Source organism: Musa acuminata, chromosome BXJ3-6 (assembly GCF_036884655.1).
Source record: "Musa acuminata AAA Group cultivar baxijiao chromosome BXJ3-6, Cavendish_Baxijiao_AAA, whole genome shotgun sequence".
NCBI lineage: Eukaryota > Viridiplantae > Streptophyta > Magnoliopsida > Zingiberales > Musaceae > Musa > Musa acuminata.
In genome coordinates this window covers 1,780,879-1,802,588 of record NC_088354.1, presented here as the reverse complement: position 1 = coordinate 1,802,588, position 21,710 = coordinate 1,780,879, and the positions used below count along the sequence as shown (strand labels likewise).

At 38.3% G+C, this 21,710-nt stretch overlaps 2 protein-coding genes across 2 annotated transcripts; one reads left to right on the top strand and one right to left on the bottom strand.

Annotated features, from left to right (window-relative positions):
- The first annotated feature begins 1,272 nt into the window (after positions 1 to 1,272).
- On the top strand, positions 1,273 to 18,196 carry LOC135640992 (pre-mRNA-splicing factor ATP-dependent RNA helicase DEAH7-like). Its single transcript, XM_065155921.1, has 15 exons — positions 1,273 to 1,476; positions 2,181 to 2,230; positions 3,935 to 4,115; positions 4,202 to 4,381; positions 4,506 to 4,630; positions 8,124 to 8,221; positions 8,475 to 8,583; positions 10,537 to 10,714; positions 12,118 to 12,347; positions 12,429 to 12,608; positions 13,781 to 13,852; positions 13,938 to 14,114; positions 14,605 to 14,666; positions 16,236 to 16,388; positions 16,490 to 18,196. The coding sequence occupies exons 2-15, from the start codon at positions 2,225 to 2,227 to the stop codon at positions 18,078 to 18,080; spliced, it is 3,342 nt and encodes a 1,113-aa protein (XP_065011993.1). The 5' UTR covers positions 1,273 to 1,476; positions 2,181 to 2,224; the 3' UTR covers positions 18,081 to 18,196.
- Positions 18,197 to 19,331: 1,135 nt separating this feature from the next.
- LOC103986736 (zinc finger CCCH domain-containing protein 2-like) lies at positions 19,332 to 20,303 on the bottom strand. The gene has a single exon (XM_009404828.3). It carries the CDS (start codon positions 20,259 to 20,261, stop codon positions 19,332 to 19,334), a length of 930 nt encoding a protein of 309 aa, XP_009403103.2. The 5' UTR covers positions 20,262 to 20,303.
- Between the last annotated feature and the right edge of the window lie 1,407 nt (positions 20,304 to 21,710).

The window sequence follows — 21,710 nt, the reverse complement described above, 5'->3', positions numbered from 1 at the left end:
GCATTCAATGTAATTGGTTGACATCATCTATGACCTACGAGCGAGTGGTTGAAAATGAATACCAATGGATAGGCTAAAGAGTTTTTGGACGAGTCGGAGAGAGTAAGCTTACGACAAGGAGTCTGCTGGCAGTTGGTATCTGTTAACAGAATATGATAGTAAGATAAATGGGGATCGAACCACTTTTCACGGTTTTAGTATATTTTTCGTCCTCTTAATCTGCAATTGGAGGAGGGTAACCGTACCACCAGGTCTTCGGACCTTCTGCACCAGCCACCGTGGAATTAATAAGACGTCACCAGCCACCGTGGAATTAATCAGACGTCACCAGCCATCGTGGAATTAATAAGACGTCGAGTGGGGATCATTTTCCAATGCTCCATGTGAATCGGAAGCGTCGATTCAGAGTCTGGTGACCGTCGGTGTCAATAAGATGATGGATGTTTGATCATTTTTACACACATCTAGTTAGTTGACTGTACTCAAAATTGCATTATTTATACGTGTAGATCACGTGATCAGGTCCAATGAATTGGATTCTTCTGTATTGTCTGGGGACTGCGGCATAGTGGTCTAGTATATCCATAGTCGATGAGTCGAATGAATTATTATGGAGATAATAATTTACTAAGCTAGAAGGAGTTCTGACAGGTATGACTCACGACCAGCTCGATATTGGACCTAGAGGGAGCATCTATCTTATTGGATATCCAATAAGCTCATGAATTATTGGATCCTATGGATGAGATCTAATAAAAGCCCATGATAAAATATTTAATATATAGATCTACTAATCTAAAAAGGTTTGGGTAATTGGATGCAGATCCAATACTCAATAGGGGAGGATTCATTAGGGTTTGATAGGGAATTCTATTTAGTTTGGAGTTTTGAGGAGCATCGCAATTTTGCTGTGTGAATCACAGCTAGAGAGGAGGGCGCTTGACCCTCCTTCACCCTCTCCTAAATATTTACAGAGGCATCAGGATATACAATCTATCTATTATATATGTAATTTTAAGTTTTACGAATTTTTACGCATCAATCTTCGCACGACAACGAATAAACATATAGGGAATTAACGATTTTATTTTTTATTCTTTCGTTATGCATGTAATTTCGTCATAAAGATTTTTCAGATATCAAAGTCAGATTATTCGTACGATAGATTGATTTTAAAATATTTATTTTATGTTTCGGCGAACCTTCTGCCACAATCGATACAGAACCGACTAAGACTCAAAAGAGATGAGTAAACTGCTGCCCTTATTTATAGGCTTAAAGGAAGGCCGGAAGCTACGCTCCGCGGTGTAGGCTTCATTACTGTTGCAGCGGCTTATGATTGGAATAGGATCTTTGAGCGAGCAACGTCCGATTCTCAAGAAACGACGGACTGCTGCGAAGGCACCTACAAGAAGAAAGAGGCCTTAGATCGCCCCTGCAGAACCGCGCTCAATCAAAGAAGAAATCAAGAAAGAAGTAAGCATACGGGGCTAGTACTTTTTCTAAGCTTACGGGGCAGCGCTGCCATCTGCGTGCAGGCAGGCCGCCTGCGGCGGCGCCCGCAGGCACGGCGGCCACCTGCGCGCGGGCACTGCGCCCGCGCGCAAGGGCGTCGCCTGCCGACGCTGGGCCCGCACGCGAGCCGCTAGCAGCGGCGGCAGCGAGCCCTAGCGGGCGGCGCTGGCCAGCTGGTGCGGCGCCGCCCGTGGGCAGATGCGCCGCGAGGCAGCGGCTCCTGCGGGTGCCGCGCCCGCGGTGGCGCCCACCTGCAGGGGCGGCGCCGCCCCCCGCCCCCCGCCCCCTGCAGTGGCCGCCGCCGGCAACACAGAAGGGGAGAGGGTTAGGGTTTTCTGGGCAAAAGACAGTTTTCCCTTCGAAATTTGAGAAATTTCGGTTCTATCCTTTGTCCAAATTACGAAAATACCCCTCAGACGAACTATCGTGATGCATTGAGATTTTGAGAGGGTTAAGTTTTTATGATATCATCTTTTGTTCTTGAGTGATTTTGAGGGAAAAAAAAAACTTGGTTGGATTTTTTGAAGGGGTCAATCATAAGAATATAGAATATTTCTCTTTACTCGTTTGAAAATTTATTTATTTTTTGATAATTTGTTGTTACTTAACATTTATGGTTCTTTCTGCTTTCTAATCGAATGCTATTGTATCATAATTATATGCAGATAGTATCCGTTTCACATCACAAGTAGCGTGTGGAAGAACTATTATGGAGGTGAGCTTTAAATTAATATTCAGCTTTTATTAAACTGTTATTAATTATCCAGTCCATTTCTTTTCATGGTTTAACATACATTCTCCTATGATCTTGTGTTTTTTATCGGTATACTTCTGACTAGACAACTTCATTTGCATTTGCATGTGCACCATTTGATCAATGTAGGAAGTGAAAAAGGTTATAAACTCAACAACCACTATCTTGGAAAAATAGAGTTTGTTATCCTGCTAGACCGTGGATGTGGTCAGGAAGTGTGGAGGCTCTTGGGGCTGAATAAAGTAGAACAACATGATAATGTTGGTTTAAATGATACTATGCAAGATCAAAATTGTATGCAGCTTTTTCGAGAATATTCTTTTGGGGATCATGTGCATGTAGTTCTTTACTTGTATTGGTTTGCTTCTATAGAGTTTGTTTCAGTTGGTTTTTGTTTAGGAATAATGCATTTTTACTAAAACCAAAGCCGAGATTAGCGACATGTATGTGGTGGCTGGAAAGTGAGAACAGTATGTATGCTAAGATTGGGACTCGATGACGGAAGAAAGTATGAAGGAATTGCTTGTTGTCTGGTTGGTATGGTACAATGTCTTGCCATGCATTTCCTTTGCTGGTTCAGGCATATATCATGTCATACTAGAAATAAGTAGCAGGCCTAATCTATCTTCGTAGAAAAAAGTTGTTACCGTGCTCACTGTTAAAACTAGGTATTTTTTTGGGTTTAGGGTGTGCATGTTAGCACCAAAATCTTATCATGCCGGCTTATATGAATTCTGTGCATATCAAAATGGGTAAATGCAAATTGTTAGTTTTTTATGTTCTTTTTGATGTGAGCTTAAGTAAGCATGGATGGCCATCCTAAATATTATACTTGCATAGTTCTGTTTAACCATGTTATATCAACTATATCTCTTGTGTAGAAATATAGCCTCAAGCCTTCAACCTTCTTAAGAATTATATAATGTTCTATTTTGCAAGTGATGAGCCACATCTAGTCAAGTTGGCAAGAATGCCTAATAAAGAGAGCCAAAAGCCACCTGCTCTCGGAGATCTCCTTTGGGGTCCACCTTAAAAGGTCAAAATTGTGCAAGGTTTACCGTAGAGCCGACATATCTTTGCGGGCCACAGTATCTGTAGCTGTGATGAGGCCACATTTAGTTCCATATTAGTTGAAGAGTTGGAGAGCCAATGCCTAGGACAAAGCTGAAGGCTGCTCCTCTCTCAAAGGTGCCTTTTGGGATCTACACCATTCGAGGCCCACCGTAAGCAAGTAATTCCTCGTGGGCTAGTAAGTCTGCAATGACGATGGGTGGTCTATGATAGACCTTATTAACAAGATGCTGGTTGGGTTGAGTTTCTTTAAGTGCTTTTGTAGTGAAGATCAGTGATTGGGAACATCATTTGTACCACTTTACTGTTCTTTTTTCATTTTTCTGCACATATTTTATATCTCGTTATATTAGAAAAGCAGAAGAGAATGAGATGATTAGATATTACAAATTACTAAGTCTCTAGGACCAAAATTCCAAAGGTAACTCAGATAAATATCGTCTTTATCGTCATCACCATGTAACTAACATTTTCTAATCAAATTGTTGATTAATGATTATTTGATGTTAAAAATGAAATAAGCTTTGGTATATTGTGATGATCTGTTCTATTTTTAGTATATATTAACATGCACAATCTTAATATGTTCGAAAGGTCTCTTCGTCTAGAAGCTCTAGGAGCATTCATTCTCACAGTTCAAATAATTACGAGAGGAGTGAGAAACAAAGGTATCGCAATGTTGAATATGGCAGAAGAGATGAACACGGGAGATCCAGATATACTACGGATTATAGCAGGAAGAGGAGTCGGCACGAACAGACTTCAAACACTCCTTGTAAGTTTGATCTTTTGATTGAATGTGGTTTATTCAGTTGTCTACATGGTTTTTTTATTTGAGCTAATTAGACCTATAATTCCCAGCGAGGTCAGGCTGGGATGACGGGAGGTGGGAATGGGAAGATACTACACGTCGAGGTTCTAGGGACAACTATTCTGTGTCTCACAGATATCGACCTTCACCCTCTCCAATGTTGGCAGGTGCCTCACCTGATGCACGGCTTGTGTCCCCGTGGCTGGGCGGTAATACACCTCGTTCTGCAGGCAAGTATGACATAATAAGTCAGATTTTAGTTATTTTATCATTTACTTGAAAATCTCTTTCTTTTACCTTTATTTGTACTATCACTAGAAGCTTTGATGATAAAAATGACCATTGGGACTACAGGTTCTCCATGGGATAGTGTAGCTCCCTCTCCAACACCAATACGTGCCACAGGCTCCTCAAAAAGATCTGATTCGTCTCAGAGTGGAAAACATCGGCTACATTTTACTGTTGCAGCTGATTCAGAGGTACCTGTATAGGGTTTCTATTTTCTATTTAATTCTAATAAGTACAGTGCTATATGGTTCCTGGCATTGTGTTCTCAGTTTTGCATGTGCCTATATGATGGGTTTTTTTCCTAGAATATATTAGCATCAAAAACAGAACTTTGGGAAATTAAGGTAGAGTTGCACATATTGATAAATGCCCAAAACATTTAAAGCTAGAAGTAGCACCTCAATCAAGCTTTTAATATTAATCCGGCCAATCATGATAAATGCTTCTTGTCTCTAGTTGCTTGTTTAACCTTGGCCATTAAGCTCTAGACTATGATTAATATAAATGGAAGAGACTAACTTGAATTTTGACGAATGAGATGCCAGCTATTTCCTTGCATTAGTTTGCTCTGTATGCATATTTATCTCTGAATTCCAATTTGTATGTGGTTAGTTTTGTTATTTGATGATTGTATGACCTTATAGACCTGAGGGCAGTCTTATATTGACTGTGATGTCCAGATGAATGTCTTTTGTTCTTGTAGCTTGGTTCATGCACTATAAACAGTAGAAACTCTTATTCATGATGCAATTAACTAGGTTTTGTGTCAATCTTTATTGTATGTAATTGTGCAGATTACATAATGTCTTACAAATTAGGAGCAGGTCTAGGTTTTGTGTTGTAGGATAGTTGGATAATTGGATCAATATTGGCTGAGGGTGATCTGATTTATTCCGAGAAATTGGGTATTTAGATAAATTGACTGGGATCAGACATTTCCATTATTGGTTTATCCTAGCACATCCCAACCCATTAAGTCTTGGAATCTTGCCATTTGAACGAGAGAATGAGAGAATATAACTGAGACGAGGAAGAAGAGAGGGAAAAGGGAGGGGAGATTGTGAGGGAAGAGAGGGCACCTAGAAGAAGAAATTTTGCAGAGGAATACAAGACAAGAAAGAGGGAGGCAGACTTAGCGCAATAGAGTGAGGAGAAAGAGTGCCCCTCCCTTTTGGGCCCCAAAACTGGAAAGACTGACAGATTTAGGAATCTCACTTAAATTTTTGTATCTTGGATTATTGATTGGATTTTTGGATTTAGACCAGATTCAACATGCTGTTTACATTCCACAGAGAATGGATTAGACTCCAGTGTCTACATGTTACCTACTACTATCGTTATGATGATGACATAATTTAACTGGACCTGTTAACAACAGTGAGTATAATAGTAATTGTTGTATGCTATATTGCATTTTCTGAAGTCAAGCGTTACAAAGTGCCAATTCACATTTAAAGAATTTAGTAGTAATTAATTGCTACAAAGATTTCAATCTTATTTTGATTTTAATTTATTTTTTATTTTTACATAGTATTGCTGGAATAATTTTTAACATATCTTTTAAATATTTTAAAATGATATAATACTTTTAAATATTAATTTTTTATTTTTAGTTTTTGCAATATTGTTTCAACATTTTCATAATTTTCTATTTATATTATTTTCTTTATTAACTTGTTTAATAAAATTTATATTTGCAAAACATTTTCAGTTTTTAGGAAAACAAAACCCCTTCAGGATTTATCAGTAATTTAAAGGTAATGAATAATATAACACACGGCACATTGTGTTTCATTGGATATTATATTCATATATTAACTATAAATAAGATGCATCACCTAATTTGTTATTTGTCATGCTGTATTTTCATATGAAATATAGTAATTTAGAGTAACTTCATTACAAATTAATATATGATATGCAACATTATTTTTATGATGTCTTTGGTCTATTTTTTCTAATTCCTCTCATTATCCTTATTTTATAAAATTTGAAATTTAGAGATTTTTTTGTTTCTCAATTCTGATTTCTCTTATATGACTGGTCCAACCAATGCTATGTTTTTGCAATTGACTGATCCACATACTGATTCTGATATATGACCTATGTTTTGATATAAAGCTTCAGAATTATCTGGTAGAAAGAGTTGCATGCATTAGAAGAGCACATGCGATTTAGAGGAATGAATATGATTATTGCAAATGAGTAGCGCAAATACGTTATGAGGACTTTCTTCTGAAATAGGTCTTTAATATATAGGAATCTGTTATAAGTCTTTAGTTTTCTTAAAATCATCCAGTGGGTTCTCTTGCATCATTTTCTAGCTGTTTGCCAAATTGTCAATTTGGAAAGAACAGAATGGTGGTGTTATGCAACAAAAAGAACCATCTAAAGTAGATATCAGAAACTAAAAGGGGCATCATGACTACTCCGTTGGAACATTGCGACTCCCTCTCTGCTGGAACAAATGGTTGGTTCTTGATTGAGTTCCAATTTATTTGTGTTGCAGATCTCCACTTCGCCTGTTCTAGTATAAGCAAATGCCACGCATCATAGTTTCACCAGGTGGGTTTCACCAGGCTGTTAATTTCATGAAAAGCAATTGAGAATTGAGATCGTGTATCAGATTTATTTCATCAAGGAACATTGTTGTAATTAATACAAAACACCTTTGAGCCACCTGAAGAAAAACACTATAGAGCACTGACCAACCATGCGGTTTTAAGATATGCTAGATCTATTGCTGCATGCTTTATTGGTCAGTAATTACAACTAGGATAATCCAGTGAGATATAAATTTCCCTTTCAAAATTTTTCTTATTCAGTGGCTAGTTATGGCATGACATGAATGGTTTTTATGCAACAATGATACCTTGGAGATGAATCTGTACTATGAGGTTGGTGGAATAGATTCTTCGTATCCTGGTTAGGTGTTCTGATAAATATAGCTTGTGGGTGGATATGTATAATGGATTTTGTGGTTCTATTAGTTGCATACAGTCAACTTGTTGGCATGATGTTTTAACTTGCATTGTGCTGTTGCCATCCTGACAACATGCTGTTACAAGTCACATCCTTTGGTTCCGTTTAGGCACAAGAAAGGTTTTCCAATAAAAAGAAAATGGCTTACCATAAAAAACCTTTCGAGAAAAGAATTTTGAACAAATAACACCCCCATGGTTATTTTTCTTTTCATGACTCCTGTACAAGGCAACAAGCTTCAGACGATTAGCAACTAAGTTAAAGCTGTGCCTTGAAACGAACATTGTTACCATATTTTTATATATTTCTTTGTGAAAGGGACATGTCAACCAGCTTGGCATCGCAGATTTCAGCGTTAAATACTTGATTGTTGCATCGTCTAATAGGTTCAGCGATACCATGTTGAAATCTGGTAATGTTGTTTGCTATGCATTTCACTGGCTCTGTTACTAATTCGTGCCTAATTACTCCCAAGGGAATATTGTCCATTTTTGGTTGCCATATCATTATTTATTAAGTTAATGTAGCCTCATTTATACATGGTGAGAAAACCATACCATTTGTCTTCATTATTATGACCTTCTAGCTTCTGCTTCATTCTCCTATGTGCTTTGTTTTTAGTATTCTTTGATTTAGTTATTTTTTAATGAATTCAAAGGCTTATCTGCGCTTGTTTGTTCATTGGTTTATCTGCCATACCAGGAAATTGAAGCAGCTGAAAGCACATTAACCACATTTAAGCCTTATGAGATCACAGAGGAAATGCGCCAAGAGATGGATTACAATGCTGACCGAGCATGGTAGCTGCTTGTTTATGAACCTTTCTTTTGACTGAAATCAAAGTGTTATAAACTTGTCTTGAAAATGTTACTCTGACATTCAATTTAATCAACTTATCTTTTCTAAGATTTTTACTGAAAACAAGGATTGAGCACCTTTTATTTTCTATAAATTTGACGTATTGCTTCTTGTACATAATCCTTTGGGGCTTAATGAATGGTATGTCATGAAAGTATCAATTGCGCTCTAAGTCCCTTGATGTTTTTTTTGTAGGTACGACAGAGATGAACATAACACAATGTTTGATGGTGATAGCTCGTCATTGTTTGGTGGGGATGATGCTTCATATAAAAAGAAAGAAGCATCACTGGCAAAGAAACTGGTATAATATATCATTGCCTCTTCCTTTCCTGATACCGAAATAATGTAGTTTTAGCAATATAAGCTTCCATATTTTTTTTGCTCTATATATTTATATCTCTTTATGTTAGCTTGCAATTAGAAGCACAAATGATTTTTGTTGGAAGTACTTCAATGTGAGTTCAGCCAATTAGTTTTGGTAAAAGTGAGGCTAGTAGCACATACTCCTGGGTAGCATGGTGATACTTGCATTTTGGATCTTCAGTTAATACCACTAATGCAATTATAAACTTCACAAAATGAAGCCAGGTTTTTCTTTTATTTTTGCTTGGATGGTTTAAATGGTTTTTTTTTTTCTGAGAAAGATTACCTTTTACATTTTCACTATGGAGTTTGTTGGTCACATTGGATTTGCAATTTGTCAAGAGTTTAACAAGCAAATTTTTTTTACTTGGCTCTCCTTTGGGACCTGGTTTAGTTGTCTTTTGATCTGTTTTTTGTCGAAAGGTTCAATGGGTTTACATTTTTTCTTTTTGCTTGGGAGGTTAAATGATTTTTATTTTCCTTGATGAAGGTCATTACCTGTTGTATTTTCATGATGAAGTTTGTTGGTCCCATTGGAGTTGCATTTGTTACAATTTAAAAGCAAATGTTTTACTTGGCTCTCCTTCACGACCTGGTATAGTAGCCTTTTGGTTGGCTTTTTTGTTGAAAGTGCCTTTGAGTTCAAGTCTATCTCAAGTCCAGGTAAATTTAGATTTAGTCTATCGATGATGTTGGGTCCTAATTAATTGTGTCAAGTTATTTTTTTTTGTTTTTCAGAATTTTCATTTTTAATTTATTAGTATTTGTTGTGAAAGGGTATTGAGACTATTTTAGTTATTTTAGGATTCTAACCTTGGTTTCTGGTGAAATATTTGAAGTGCAGCTTTTGGTATGTGTAACTAATTAATTGATATCCAAAATAAGAATCAAACTTATACTTGATGGATGTAGCAATAATACATCATATCAGCCTTTGATATGACAGTATTAAAGATTCTGGCTTGGGAGAAAGTAGAAAATAAGAAATACAACCAGTCAATTGTAATCTTTATTGTCTTTCTGATCTTTATCGAGATTTAATTTTTATTATACTACTTATGAGAAAGGTATGTTGTATCGAGTTATGAAATTAATATATAAGTTTTCCCTAGAGTATGACATGGTCATCCTATTTCCCTGCTTATAAGATTCATCTTGTTTCTGATCTGGCCTTTTACCTTGTTCACATTCGCTCTGTTTTATACACCTATTACATCTGTGCTTGCTTCACTCATAATAATTTGACTGAAGCTTTTTTGGATTTTGATATTACTGATATGAAGTGGAAGGTTCTAAAATGCTCTCCATGCAGTTTCATGTTTCTGATTTTGATGTTGCGGTGGTCATATGACCCATCTTGTACAAGACATGTACTCTCTCATGATGCAGGACATTAGTATTAGGCTTGATATGAACATGTTTTTGTGAACCAGCAATTACCCTTCAGATTAAAAGAAAATTTTTGATAAGCGCAGCTATGTTTTGTCTGCCACAATGTTGAGTAGCCGAGAAGAATATTTGAAATGGTCGGAGCAGCTTAAGGCTTTTGAAATGAATGTCTAGACAGAATAAATAAAATAGTGAATGGCACCTCTGGAAAGTTTGATATGTAGCCTGTTAAGTTATCATGTGATGGAACATCATCTGAAATATATTGGATGTATTCAAGAGGTCGGGCGAGTTAATTAAATTTGTCTTTAGCGGTTGGAAAGCTTGGCTTATTTGATTCCTGACTTATCTAGACTTTGTTAACCCAAAGTCATTATCACCTGCTGGATCTTTATCCTTGGTACAACTTGGAGATTGTACTAATATTATTGCAAGTCATAGTAGAAAAATTAAATTCATTTACTGATACCACTTTTTTTCTTATATATGTGTAATGCTGCAGACTCGTAAGGATGGAACATTGATGACCCTTGCCCAAAGTAAGAAGTTATCACAATTGACTGCTGATAATGCTCAGTGGGAAGACCGACAGCTATTGAGATCGGGGGCTGTTAGAGGAACAGAGGTGCAGATTGACTTTGAGGATGAGGATGAGCGCAAAGTCATCCTTTTAGTTCATGGTATGCTGAAGTTAGATCTAATTGTTCTACAGTATTACTCTGTAATGTCTTTATCATTACCATTGATGCTATGTTCCAGTGAGTACCTCGGTGTCCTATTCTGTCATGGAGGAATATGAAGTTGATAATGAACTCTTAGGATGATGTTTGTTGTTCATGCTATAGATTTTGGGCCACAAGTTCTAGTGCGGTGTCTACGGTAATCACATTATAATCAGACTCATATTTGTGCTTACAAAAGGATTTTGCATAAATTAAAGAAAAATTTCTTATATATCAAGTCCGATAATTTTCTATTATTGCACATTTTTCCTGTTCAACTGTGGTGATTATTTTGGCATAACAAACCTGTGGATTATGTACCAAGATTTGTTATCACATATCTTACCAAAAATTAAGATAATATTAGAATCCTAATCTAATTTAAAGATACCCAAATCTATTAAAAAAGGAGGATTATTTACCAAGATTTGGTATCGCATATCTTATAAAAAGTAAGGATAACATTATAATCATAATATAACCTAAATATATCGAAATATGGTAAAAAAATCATTTCTATACATTTTAATGAAAATAATTTTGTAATACCTAGAAAATAGAAAAAAAACATTTCTCAAATTTGACCAGCAAATATCTGTAAGATAAATAAATTTCCAAAAGGATTTATGTGGTGAAATGTGCAATTTGTTTCTGTGATAAACGTAACTAGCTGTTTGAGAGCTTATAGAAGAGAAATGTCACTTGTTTCTAAGATATTTTGAATGTCATTTGCATTCTTTAAAGTATACAATACCTATGCCAGAAGCAAGCTACCCTTTTGTTTAAGAAGTCTACTGGGAAGTGTTGTAAATACAAGCAGTTTCTTGAGAGATCCTGAAGGGCCATCATTGATAGACAAGATAAAAGACTTGAATAATAGAAATTGTCCTGCGTTAGACTTATCTGATATTCCATCATCTATGATAAATATCCATGCGTCATGAAAAAATGCTGGTCTTTCAGAGAGATGTTGTTTGTTTCCACTGTTTTGAGTGAGTCAAATTTTATATAAATACCAAGTTTGTTTGGAGGAATCCTAACTTATCTTTGATGAAGTAAAAAAAAAAACTCTTAGTGATGAATCCTCTAGACTGAAGTTCTATTTTTGCAAAAGGCTGTTTGTGCTTTTTGCTCAAAACTTCCTCTGTGCACATACTGATATGTGTGTTAATTGACATGTTCTGGCAAAACATGGTTAGACAGTTTGCCATTTTCACCCATTTTATGTTACCCTTATCTTACTGTTCTAGATGATAGGCATGACAATATGAAGTTGCAACAAAGATGGTGCTTGTTTGGTCCTTATGAATTGTATTACCAAGTGGCTGAAGTTACTGAGCACCTGTTCCAACTTTTTGCAGATACAAAGCCCCCTTTCCTGGATGGTAGGGTGGTATTCACAAAACAGGCTGAACCTGTAATGCCTATTAAAGATCCCACATCAGATATGGCCATAATTGCTCGTAAAGGTTCTGCTCTGGTTAGGGAAATTCATGAAAAGCAGAGTATGAATAAGTCACGCCAACGGTTTTGGGAGCTGGCAGGATCAAAACTTGGTGACATTCTAGGGGTCCAGAAGACAGCTGAGCAGGTTAGTATTTGTGATCTTAGCTGATTAATTTTCTTGTCCATCTCCTTTGAATAACTCAACTTTCTCTGCTTCAAATATCAGATTGATGCAGATACCGCAGTGGTAGGAGAAGAAGGCGAAGTGGATTTTAAAGAGGAAGCCAAGTTTGCAAGGCATATGAAAGAGAAAGGTGAAGCAGTAAGTGAGTTTGCCAAGTCGAAGTCCATTTCACAACAAAGGCAGTATCTTCCAATATATTCTGTTCGTGAGGAACTGTTGAAGGTTAATATCTATAAACATATTGGTCAACATATTCATTTTGCACTCTATAATGCATGCTTTGTTTTGTTCTCTTTAAACGTCATATCATATTTTGTGTTTTCTGTTATATGTTGAATGAAATTAATGATTAAGGCTTTCCTAGGAAAACAAGTTGACACGAAAAGTTAACAACTCTCATCCCCCTCGCCACCTCTCACAACCATAGTCATCCATCCGAACCTAGATTGCTGCTCTTTGCTATCAGTATTCAAAGTAGCCATGCAAATGCTTTTCCCTCTCCTCACACTCTATTTGTCTTTTCTCATTCTGTTCCTGCGACCAACATGGACGGAGTGTGACCTACTAACTCAACACATGCTATCTCTATGATTCGTAACACACTTCTCATTTGATCTCTCTCTCTGTCCCCTCTGTTTTTTCTCCCTCCTCACTCAAATTACTACTCACCATTGCGTTGCACCGCTGAAGTTGAATACCGATTTCACATTCTTGCCCTTTCCCTGCCTCTTTTGTAATCCTTTCTCTGTCAGCTACTGACAACATTCGACTGCAATGGTGCTCAACAACCCTTTGTTTCTGTCACAAATTGTCTTTCCCTTCTCTGTTCTAGCTTCTCTCCCTTTTCTCTCACTTTCTTATTTTCCCTCACACCTTTCTCTCAGTTTCTCTCCCATACTTCCTCTCGTTCTTTGTTTCTCATTAAAATGTTTAGCTTTATAATGGTACACATGAAATTAATTTTTTATTTTATACAAAGATACCAAAGGTATAAGTCCATTGACAAAATGGTACTGTACCGGTCCCGTAGATTACCAAAATCAATATCAGACCAGTTTTTAAAATATTTTCTGGCATTGTTGTTAGATGCATAGTTGATTTCTAGGACCACCAGTTATTTAAATGAGTGATTCCCAAATAACAATTCAACTACTCCCATATTACACATATCATGAATGAGGCTAAGATACCCTGCACTTGTAGCATGGCCCGGTACATTTGATATCCTTAGTAACTGTGCTACGTATTATTAAATTTGAGACATTACATGTTAGTTGTAACACCATTAAAAATTTTCCTCGTGTTGGTGATATCATTGTTGTTTTTTATATGTTCATGATTTCCTATGCAATTGCTTATCACTGTGCTTAATTCTTCTGCTTGCTCTACATTAGGTTGTTCGTGAAAATCAGGTAATAGTTGTAGTTGGAGAGACTGGTTCTGGGAAGACAACTCAATTGACACAGGTAACACCCACTTCCGAAACTCTCTTTGATTTTATTCAACATATAAGCCGTTTATTGTTAAGCTGATGATAAAGCTACCTGACAGTATCTTCATGAAGATGGATATACAAATAGTAGTATTATTGGTTGTACACAACCAAGACGTGTGGCAGCCATGAGTGTTGCAAAACGAGTCAGCGAGGAGATGGAAACAGAGTTGGGTGATAAAGTTGGTTACGCCATAAGATTTGAAGATGTCACTGGTCCAAATACTATAATAAAGGTTTTTTTTAACTTATTTGGAATTTCTTTACTTCATGTTCTTACTATTTTTTTTATGCTTACTTCAAAGTCTAGAACTTCCGATGTTAATTTTTGTTCCATGGGCATCTTTAGTCCATTTTATTATGGTATTTGACATATTTAGTTCATTTTATTACAGTATTGGAAGTATTTAGTTCATTTTATTATTGTCTTTGATATCTTTAGTTCCATGACAAAATTCACTCGTTGATTGCATTCCACTGTATATACAGTAGGTTTATTTCAAAATGTTAACTATTATGAATTGGTTTAGCAACTGCTATGGAATCTTATTAGGATTTCTCCTACTTAAGTTCTAGCTATATTCTTCTCTTGATTAATTCACTTATGCATTGGACTAATTGGCCTACTATTTAGGATCTTCTAGTCATTTCTGGTGATAAACTTAATTGTATCATTTATCTTAGATTGAAGTATACTCACCAGAATGTTATATTTTATTTGTGTAGTACATGACGGATGGGGTACTTCTGCGTGAAACATTGAAGGACTCTGATCTTGACAAATACCGGTATGCTTATTGTCCTTTTTTTTGTTTCTATTTTTGTTTTAAGAAGACTTATTTTCCACACTTTTTAGAATCGGTTGTTCTTATTCTATGATATGAAATTCCATAGAAAATTATCTTTAGCTTGCAGGATTATTTGTTTCTGCCATGATGTTTGGATATTCTTAAAATTTACTTCCTTTGTTCACGTCCATCAGATCAATAAGTAAATTGTCAAGTGCACTGGTAGAAGATGAAAAGAGGTTGTCTATATGTGACAGTATTAAAAAGTCAAGGAGAACATAAAACTAACCTATTACCTGGTAAACTAAGACTCATTGCTGAGAATTATCTTTCACAACACTCTTCCATCACTGTTTAGTAAAGGACTTTTTCTTGTTATTTACTTTTAGTAGAAGTTGGAAGCATATTGGAGGAACATTTTAGAGTTTCTTACTGCTTTTTTATATGATCTTTCCTAATATTTAGCTTGAGGGGAAAAAGGATATTAGAACTATGCTTTCTGACAGAAGATGTAGAGATGTGGCGGGGTTTTGGAAGATGAGGTGCCATTCTTTTTCATATAATATCTTTCCTAATATTTAGCTTGAGGGGATTAAAGATCTTAGATTTATGCTTTCTCGCAGCAGATTTAGAGATGGGTTTTTGATTAAATGTTGACTATTAAATTAGATCATTGGGTATCTACTTTTGGAAGATACGCAAATAACCTGTCGGAACATACAATCAACAAATGATAATTGTAGTTATAAATTCTTACTGTTGCATCCTTCACCATGTCACTCCCCTTTATATGCTGTACCGCTGTAATGTTATGCTCACAGTTGTTCCAAAAAGTCATTCTTTCTAACTGTGGAAATTCAAGTCATTTGATCTCTTGTTCAGCTACCTTCATCAAACAGATATCATCGAGGTTTCTTGTTCAGCTACCTTTTTTGTTTTTGCGGTGGTCACCTACTGGTCAACCAGGACTGCTTGTCCTTGTTCTCCATTGGATCATCCAGAGATTTACTTCGTGGTGGATTTTTTCTTTTTCCTGGACATACTAACTGCAAGCTTGGATGGATTAGTTCTTGGTGTTCTTTTCTATGTCTAAAGCTTATGCTATCAGATAGTTTTGTTTTCTCCTTTGCTGCATGGTAGATACTGTAAATTGACCCATAAAGCTATTTCTATTCATGATCTCATTGTTTTTCTGCTCTTCCTGTCCGACGAATCGAAGAGGATAGAGTCTCGTTATGTACAAGGGCTTTGAGTTATGCATTGATTTAAACTAAGTGTTGTTATGTTGTCTTAGCTTGAAAAACTTCACTGTTTGCTAATGTTGATATTGGCAATAAAACAAATATTGCTTCTAGTTACTATATACATAACAGACTTTAGGTAGTTATGATCTTCGAAGTGTTAAGAGGGAAAGATTCTTTGAATGTCTTTTGCTTGTTTTCTCAAACTTAATTTTTATGCTTTGTTTTTTGAGGCACAAAATTGTTAGGAAATCACATAGAACTTTGCTTTCATAACATGAACTGTTTTTGAACTTTGGGTATCCTGAGAAATACTTCTTTTTCCCAGAGTAATTATCATGGATGAAGCACACGAGAGATCACTGAGTACCGATGTTTTATTTGGTATACTGAAGAAGGTAGTTGCTAGGCGACGCGACTTCAAGCTTATTGTAACGTCTGCGACGCTGAATGCTAAAAAATTTTCCGACTTCTTTGGAGGGTAAGATGAGTCAGCTTTGTAAGCTAATACCTTTACTGATGACCCATTTATTTACTCTCTGCACTCCTGGCCAACCTAACCTTTTTCTCTCTATGTTCCAGTGTTCCGACTTTTCATATCCCTGGAAGGACATTCCATGTAAATATCCTGTACAGCAAAACACCGTGTGAAGACTATGTTGAAGCTGCTGTTAAGCAGGCAATGACTATTCACATTACAAGCGCTCCTGGTGACATTCTCATCTTTATGACAGGGCAGGATGAGATTGAAGCTGCCTGCTATGCTCTTGCTGAGCGTATGGAACAGCTCATCGCATCCACAAGCAAAGCAGTCCCAAAGCTCTTGATATTGCCTATCTATTCTCAGCTGCCAGCTGATTTGCAAGCAAAGATCTTCCAGAAAGCTGAAGATGGTGCTCGGAAATGCATTGTTGCAACCAACATTGCAGAGACATCCCTTACAGTAGATGGTATCTTTTATGTGATAGACACAGGATATGGTAAAATGAAGGTTTACAATCCTAGAATGGGCATGGATGCTCTACAAGTGTTTCCAGTTAGCCGAGCAGCAGCTGACCAACGGGCTGGGCGTGCTGGCAGAACTGGTCCTGGCACTTGCTATCGGTTATTTACAGAGTCTGCGTATCAAAATGAGCTGCTTCCTAACCCTGTTCCAGAGATCCAGAGAACAAATCTGGGCAATGTGGTTTTGCTGCTTAAATCCTTAAAGATTGAAAATCTTTTGGATTTTGACTTCATGGATCCGCCCCCGCAGGAAAATATTCTCAATTCAATGTACCAGCTGTGGGTGTTGGGCGCCTTGAACAATGTTGGAAGCCTCACTGAGATTGGGTGGAAGATGGTGGAATTTCCCTTGGATCCACCGCTTGCGAAAATGTTGTTGATGGGGGAGCAGCTAGAGTGCATAAATGAGGTTTTAACAATCGTGTCTATGCTTTCAGTGCCTTCAGTTTTCTTCCGACCAAAGGATCGGGCAGAGGAGAGCGATGCGGCAAGGGAAAAATTCTTTGTTCCAGAATCTGATCACTTGACACTTCTCAATGTATACCAACAATGGAAAGCAAACCAATACCGTGGGGACTGGTGCAATGACCACTTCTTGCATGTGAAGGGCCTTAGGAAGGCAAGGGAAGTCAGATCCCAGCTGTTAGACATACTCAAGTCCTTGAAGATTCCCCTGACTTCATGTGGGATGGAGTGGGATGTGGTCAGGAAAGCAATCTGTTCTGCTTATTTCCACAATGCTGCCAGATTGAAAGGTGTGGGTGAATATGTGAATTGCCGGAATGGAATGCCCTGCCACCTGCATCCCAGCAGTGCACTGTATGGGCTTGGATACACTCCAGATTACGTGGTTTACCATGAACTTGTACTGACCACAAAGGAGTACATGCAATGTGTGACTGCAGTCGAGCCACATTGGCTGGCTGAGCTGGGACCAATGTTTTTCTCTGTAAAAGAGTCCGACACATCTATGCTTGAACACAAGAAGAAGCAGAAGGAAGAGAAGACTGCAATGGAGGAGGAGATGGAGAATCTGAGAAAAGAGCAAGCCGAAGCAGATAAGCTGAACAAGGAGAGGGAACGGGAGAAAATGGCAAAACAGCAGCAGCAAGTCATCATGGTAGGTGTGCGGAAGCGCCCAAGGACGTATCTCAGACCCAATAAATAAGGTTTGTGAATAAAGCTAAAATTTCCAGAGCTAGCGACTTGTGTTTTTTCTTTGAAACGAATCTGTTGTGCCATAAGAATTACTAATCAGAATGAATATCCACATTCAGAGCTGCATGAGCCATATCTTCGACCAGGACATTTAAACTAGGCATGCTATATTAACATTCTTGACCGATGAAACAAGGTGCCTTCGTTTTGCTAAGCAGAAGGTATAATGCACGAGTTATATGCGATCAATCATACGTAATATGTTAATGCGAGCGGTAATATATGTTGATATGTTGATGACTAACGATGTTACTTATATAGCATTGCTCGCGTTGATGTGCTGTAATTATGGGTTAACGAGCACAAAAGAGGATGTCTTTTCTCGGAACGACGTCTCTTTCCCATTCCAAGTTCTTTTCTTCGACCGATTTGTTTCACCTTCCAAGTACTCTTTTCTTCTTTTGTTTTGTTTCTTCTTCTTCTTAGATCAATCAATGTCTTTCTCCCGTCGTTTCGTTTCGTTTCCCACCGTACCTGAATGATCACGCAGAAACTACTGTGGATCACATCCAAACTCCACACTCGGTCAAAGCATGGCCGGCTAACCTTCCTACATTATCTCAACCTCCCCCCGGTTTTCAGCTACTTTCATCTCATCTCATCACATCACATCACAATGCCATGCATGCATTGCCATCCATGTAACTTAAAGGTCACTCTCGGGTCTCAAGATATAGCCTTTTAACACTTCCATATTCCTCCGGTATCGGAATCGGAATTGTGAGCAGTAAACATAGATAGATGCGCGAACACGATGATGCACTCAGCTCAGCGCACCTCATGTCTCATAACAGTGGCCAGGCACCAATTAACTTGCTCTACGTGTAGAATGCATCAAATGTTACCGCAAGAACCTTTAGCGATCTTACCTTGATCAGTTAGTTAGGTAGAACAAAGTGGGTACATACTTCTTTCTCTCAACAGATACAAGAACACTAAGCGCAAGGATAAAGAGCAGCGGCATATCAGACTGGGTTTCTCCCATCTCTGCCTACAGAATCCAAATCAAGAAATAAAAAGAAAAAGAAAAGAAACACCATGATTGAACAATCTCAATCCTTCACAACAAATAAAAGCTGCAACAACAAATCAAAAAGAGAGAGAGAGAGAGAGAGAGAGAGAGAGAGAGAGAGAGAGAAAACTTTAGGGACTGCTACATCTAAACACCACTTGATTCGACGGCTGGTATCAGATCATCCAGCTACATCAGCAGCTCGTTCACCCAGTCCAGATCTGGCCAACACATACTGCTGCTGCTGCTGTTGTTACTCTCCAACCCCAGACTCCTCACCTCCTTGGGAGCAGCAGCAGCAGCTGCAGAACTCGTCACTGGTGAAGCTGAAAGTTCCATGGCTTCCAATGAGTTCGTCAACTCTTCACACAGACCGTCATAATCCATCGCATCACTGGGGTTGTTATTTCTATTGATACCTCTCATATTCCTCTGCTTTATATCATTGCCGGAGAATTGCAGTTCCCCCACCGACGGTGAAATTGGCGGAGAAAAACTCATCAACGTCGACGTCGGAGAGAAGGCAGCGGCGGCGACGGAGTTATCGTTTGCAGACCAAAAACCATAACAGGGTGCTGAGGGCTTCTCGTCATTATTGCTGTGGGATGGGAGGACACGAAGCTGCCGGGGAAAGTGAGCAAAGAAACAGACCTTGCGGCGGCAGCGCCGACCATCCTTGCAGGGCATGGTGCGGTACCTCGCCGGGTGGAGCCAGCACTCGAAGACACCATGGGCGAGCTCGCAGTCGTCCCCCCGGGAGCACGAGCCGCAGCGGCGGAAGTCGGGGCAGACGACGCCCGAGTAGTGGTACCGCCGGGGATCGCGGCGTCGCGCCTTCTCACCCGGGTGGGCGAAGGGGCAATCGGTCCAGTCGTGGCTCCGGCCACGCATGCACCGCCGGACCTTGAACTCGTACATCCGGAACTCGTCGCTCGAGTACACGTCCACCTCCTCATCCACCGACCCCTCGCCGCCGTCCTCCTCCTCGTCCTCCTCCTCTGGCAGGAGGACAGAGAGGCCTGGGCGCCGCAGCAGCCTCCTGGGAGGCAGGTCCAGATTCAACAGAGCTCTTTTCTCGCAGCACAGGCGGTGCCGTTCCGCACAGACGATGTTGGCCATACTCAAAGTCGCTTCAGCGAATCGGACGGTTTACTTTGCAGGGGAGGGTACTAGTAGCGGAGGGGAAAGGGTTTCGGCTTCCATGCAAGGTGACAACGTGGAAGGCGAGTGCCTGCGAGCCTGACCACATATGATATATGTTCTGCCTCCGAGTTTGGGCTTCCAGCAGTATTTGAGGAGAGGAGGGAAGAGTAGGTGGGCGGCGAAGTTTGCGTGCGGAGGCCGTACAAATGGCGGGCGGTTCGGGGAGGAGGCCACCACTTGGCGTGAGAGCTTGGTGCTGCTATCACTAACTGTTGCATGGTGCAGGGGCGTGTGCAGGGGCGTACGCACGTAATGATGCGTCGATGTGCGCATGCATGCACGGGGACGAGGTGAGAAAAGAAAATGGCGGTGAAATATCGGGAGGATTGAGAAAAGTCAGGAAGGTTGGCTAACGGTGCGTTGACGGAGTATGCAGATTGGATGTGATCCATAGTAACTAGCTGCTGATTACGTGCGGTTTCTGGATCAATCAATTAGCCTAATTAATCTCTAAGAAAAATTAGGAAAAGGAGTTAACCACAGACATTACCAACGATTGGAGCCATTACATTCCATTCATTCCAATCGAAATCAAACCAAAATAAGAAACAGCTGTGTCGGGTTTTACCTCACCGAAGCCACGATGAACAATCATGTGTGTGTGTGTGAAAGTGATAAAATATTTTTTAATATTTGTAAAACATATATAAATATCAATAATTTGATATAAAAATGATAATATATCGATTTTATATTAAAAAAATAATGATAATCCTTATGCAGTAAACAAATTATGTTTCAGTTATATGCAACACATCTCGATGACATATATAATGGTCAAATAACAAAGACGTATATATCATACTCGATATTGTATTATGTTCTTTTGAATGAAGAGTCATATTCTATGAGATTGATTCATTTCAAAAATAGATAAAAAAAACCTATATCTCACTTTCAATAGATAGAGAAAAGTGGTATCTCTTACTTATCTAAATAGTGCTACATTCTTCCCAACAACAGATGGAGGAATTGTCTAATCATCATATATGACGGCTCATTAATCTCCAACGGGAATTATCTTACTTGCCCTTGGCAATGATACATAGTCATGATCATTCATTTATATTAACTCATCGATTTATTTATGTATTCAAGAAATAGTATGATAAAATATTATGAATGATTATGCTTAATATATGACTCGATAGACTATGTCCATTAGTGACTTCATATTATAATTATAATAGATCTGTAGTTTCTTTTATAGGTTATACTTCTAATATTGACTATATAATAATAGTCAAATCATTATTATCAATTTAATAAAGAAAAGAGAAAAACATTAATCATTTGTAAATGATATCTTCAAATAAAATTTTTCAGTTTATTAAATCATAAAAACATAAGAGATCAATCTTTCAA

Excerpts from the sequence above, each read along its gene's own strand:
- LOC103986736 (XM_009404828.3), bottom strand. The coding sequence starts at position 20,261 with ATGGCCAACATCGTCTGTGCGGAACGGCACCGCCTGTGCTGCGAGAAA.
- LOC135640992 (XM_065155921.1), top strand. Across the intron at positions 13,853-13,937 it reads AGACAACTCAATTGACACAG|TATCTTCATGAAGATGGATA; the intron begins GTAACACCCACT and ends GCTACCTGACAG. Across the intron at positions 14,667-16,235 it reads TCTGATCTTGACAAATACCG|AGTAATTATCATGGATGAAG; the intron begins GTATGCTTATTG and ends TCTTTTTCCCAG.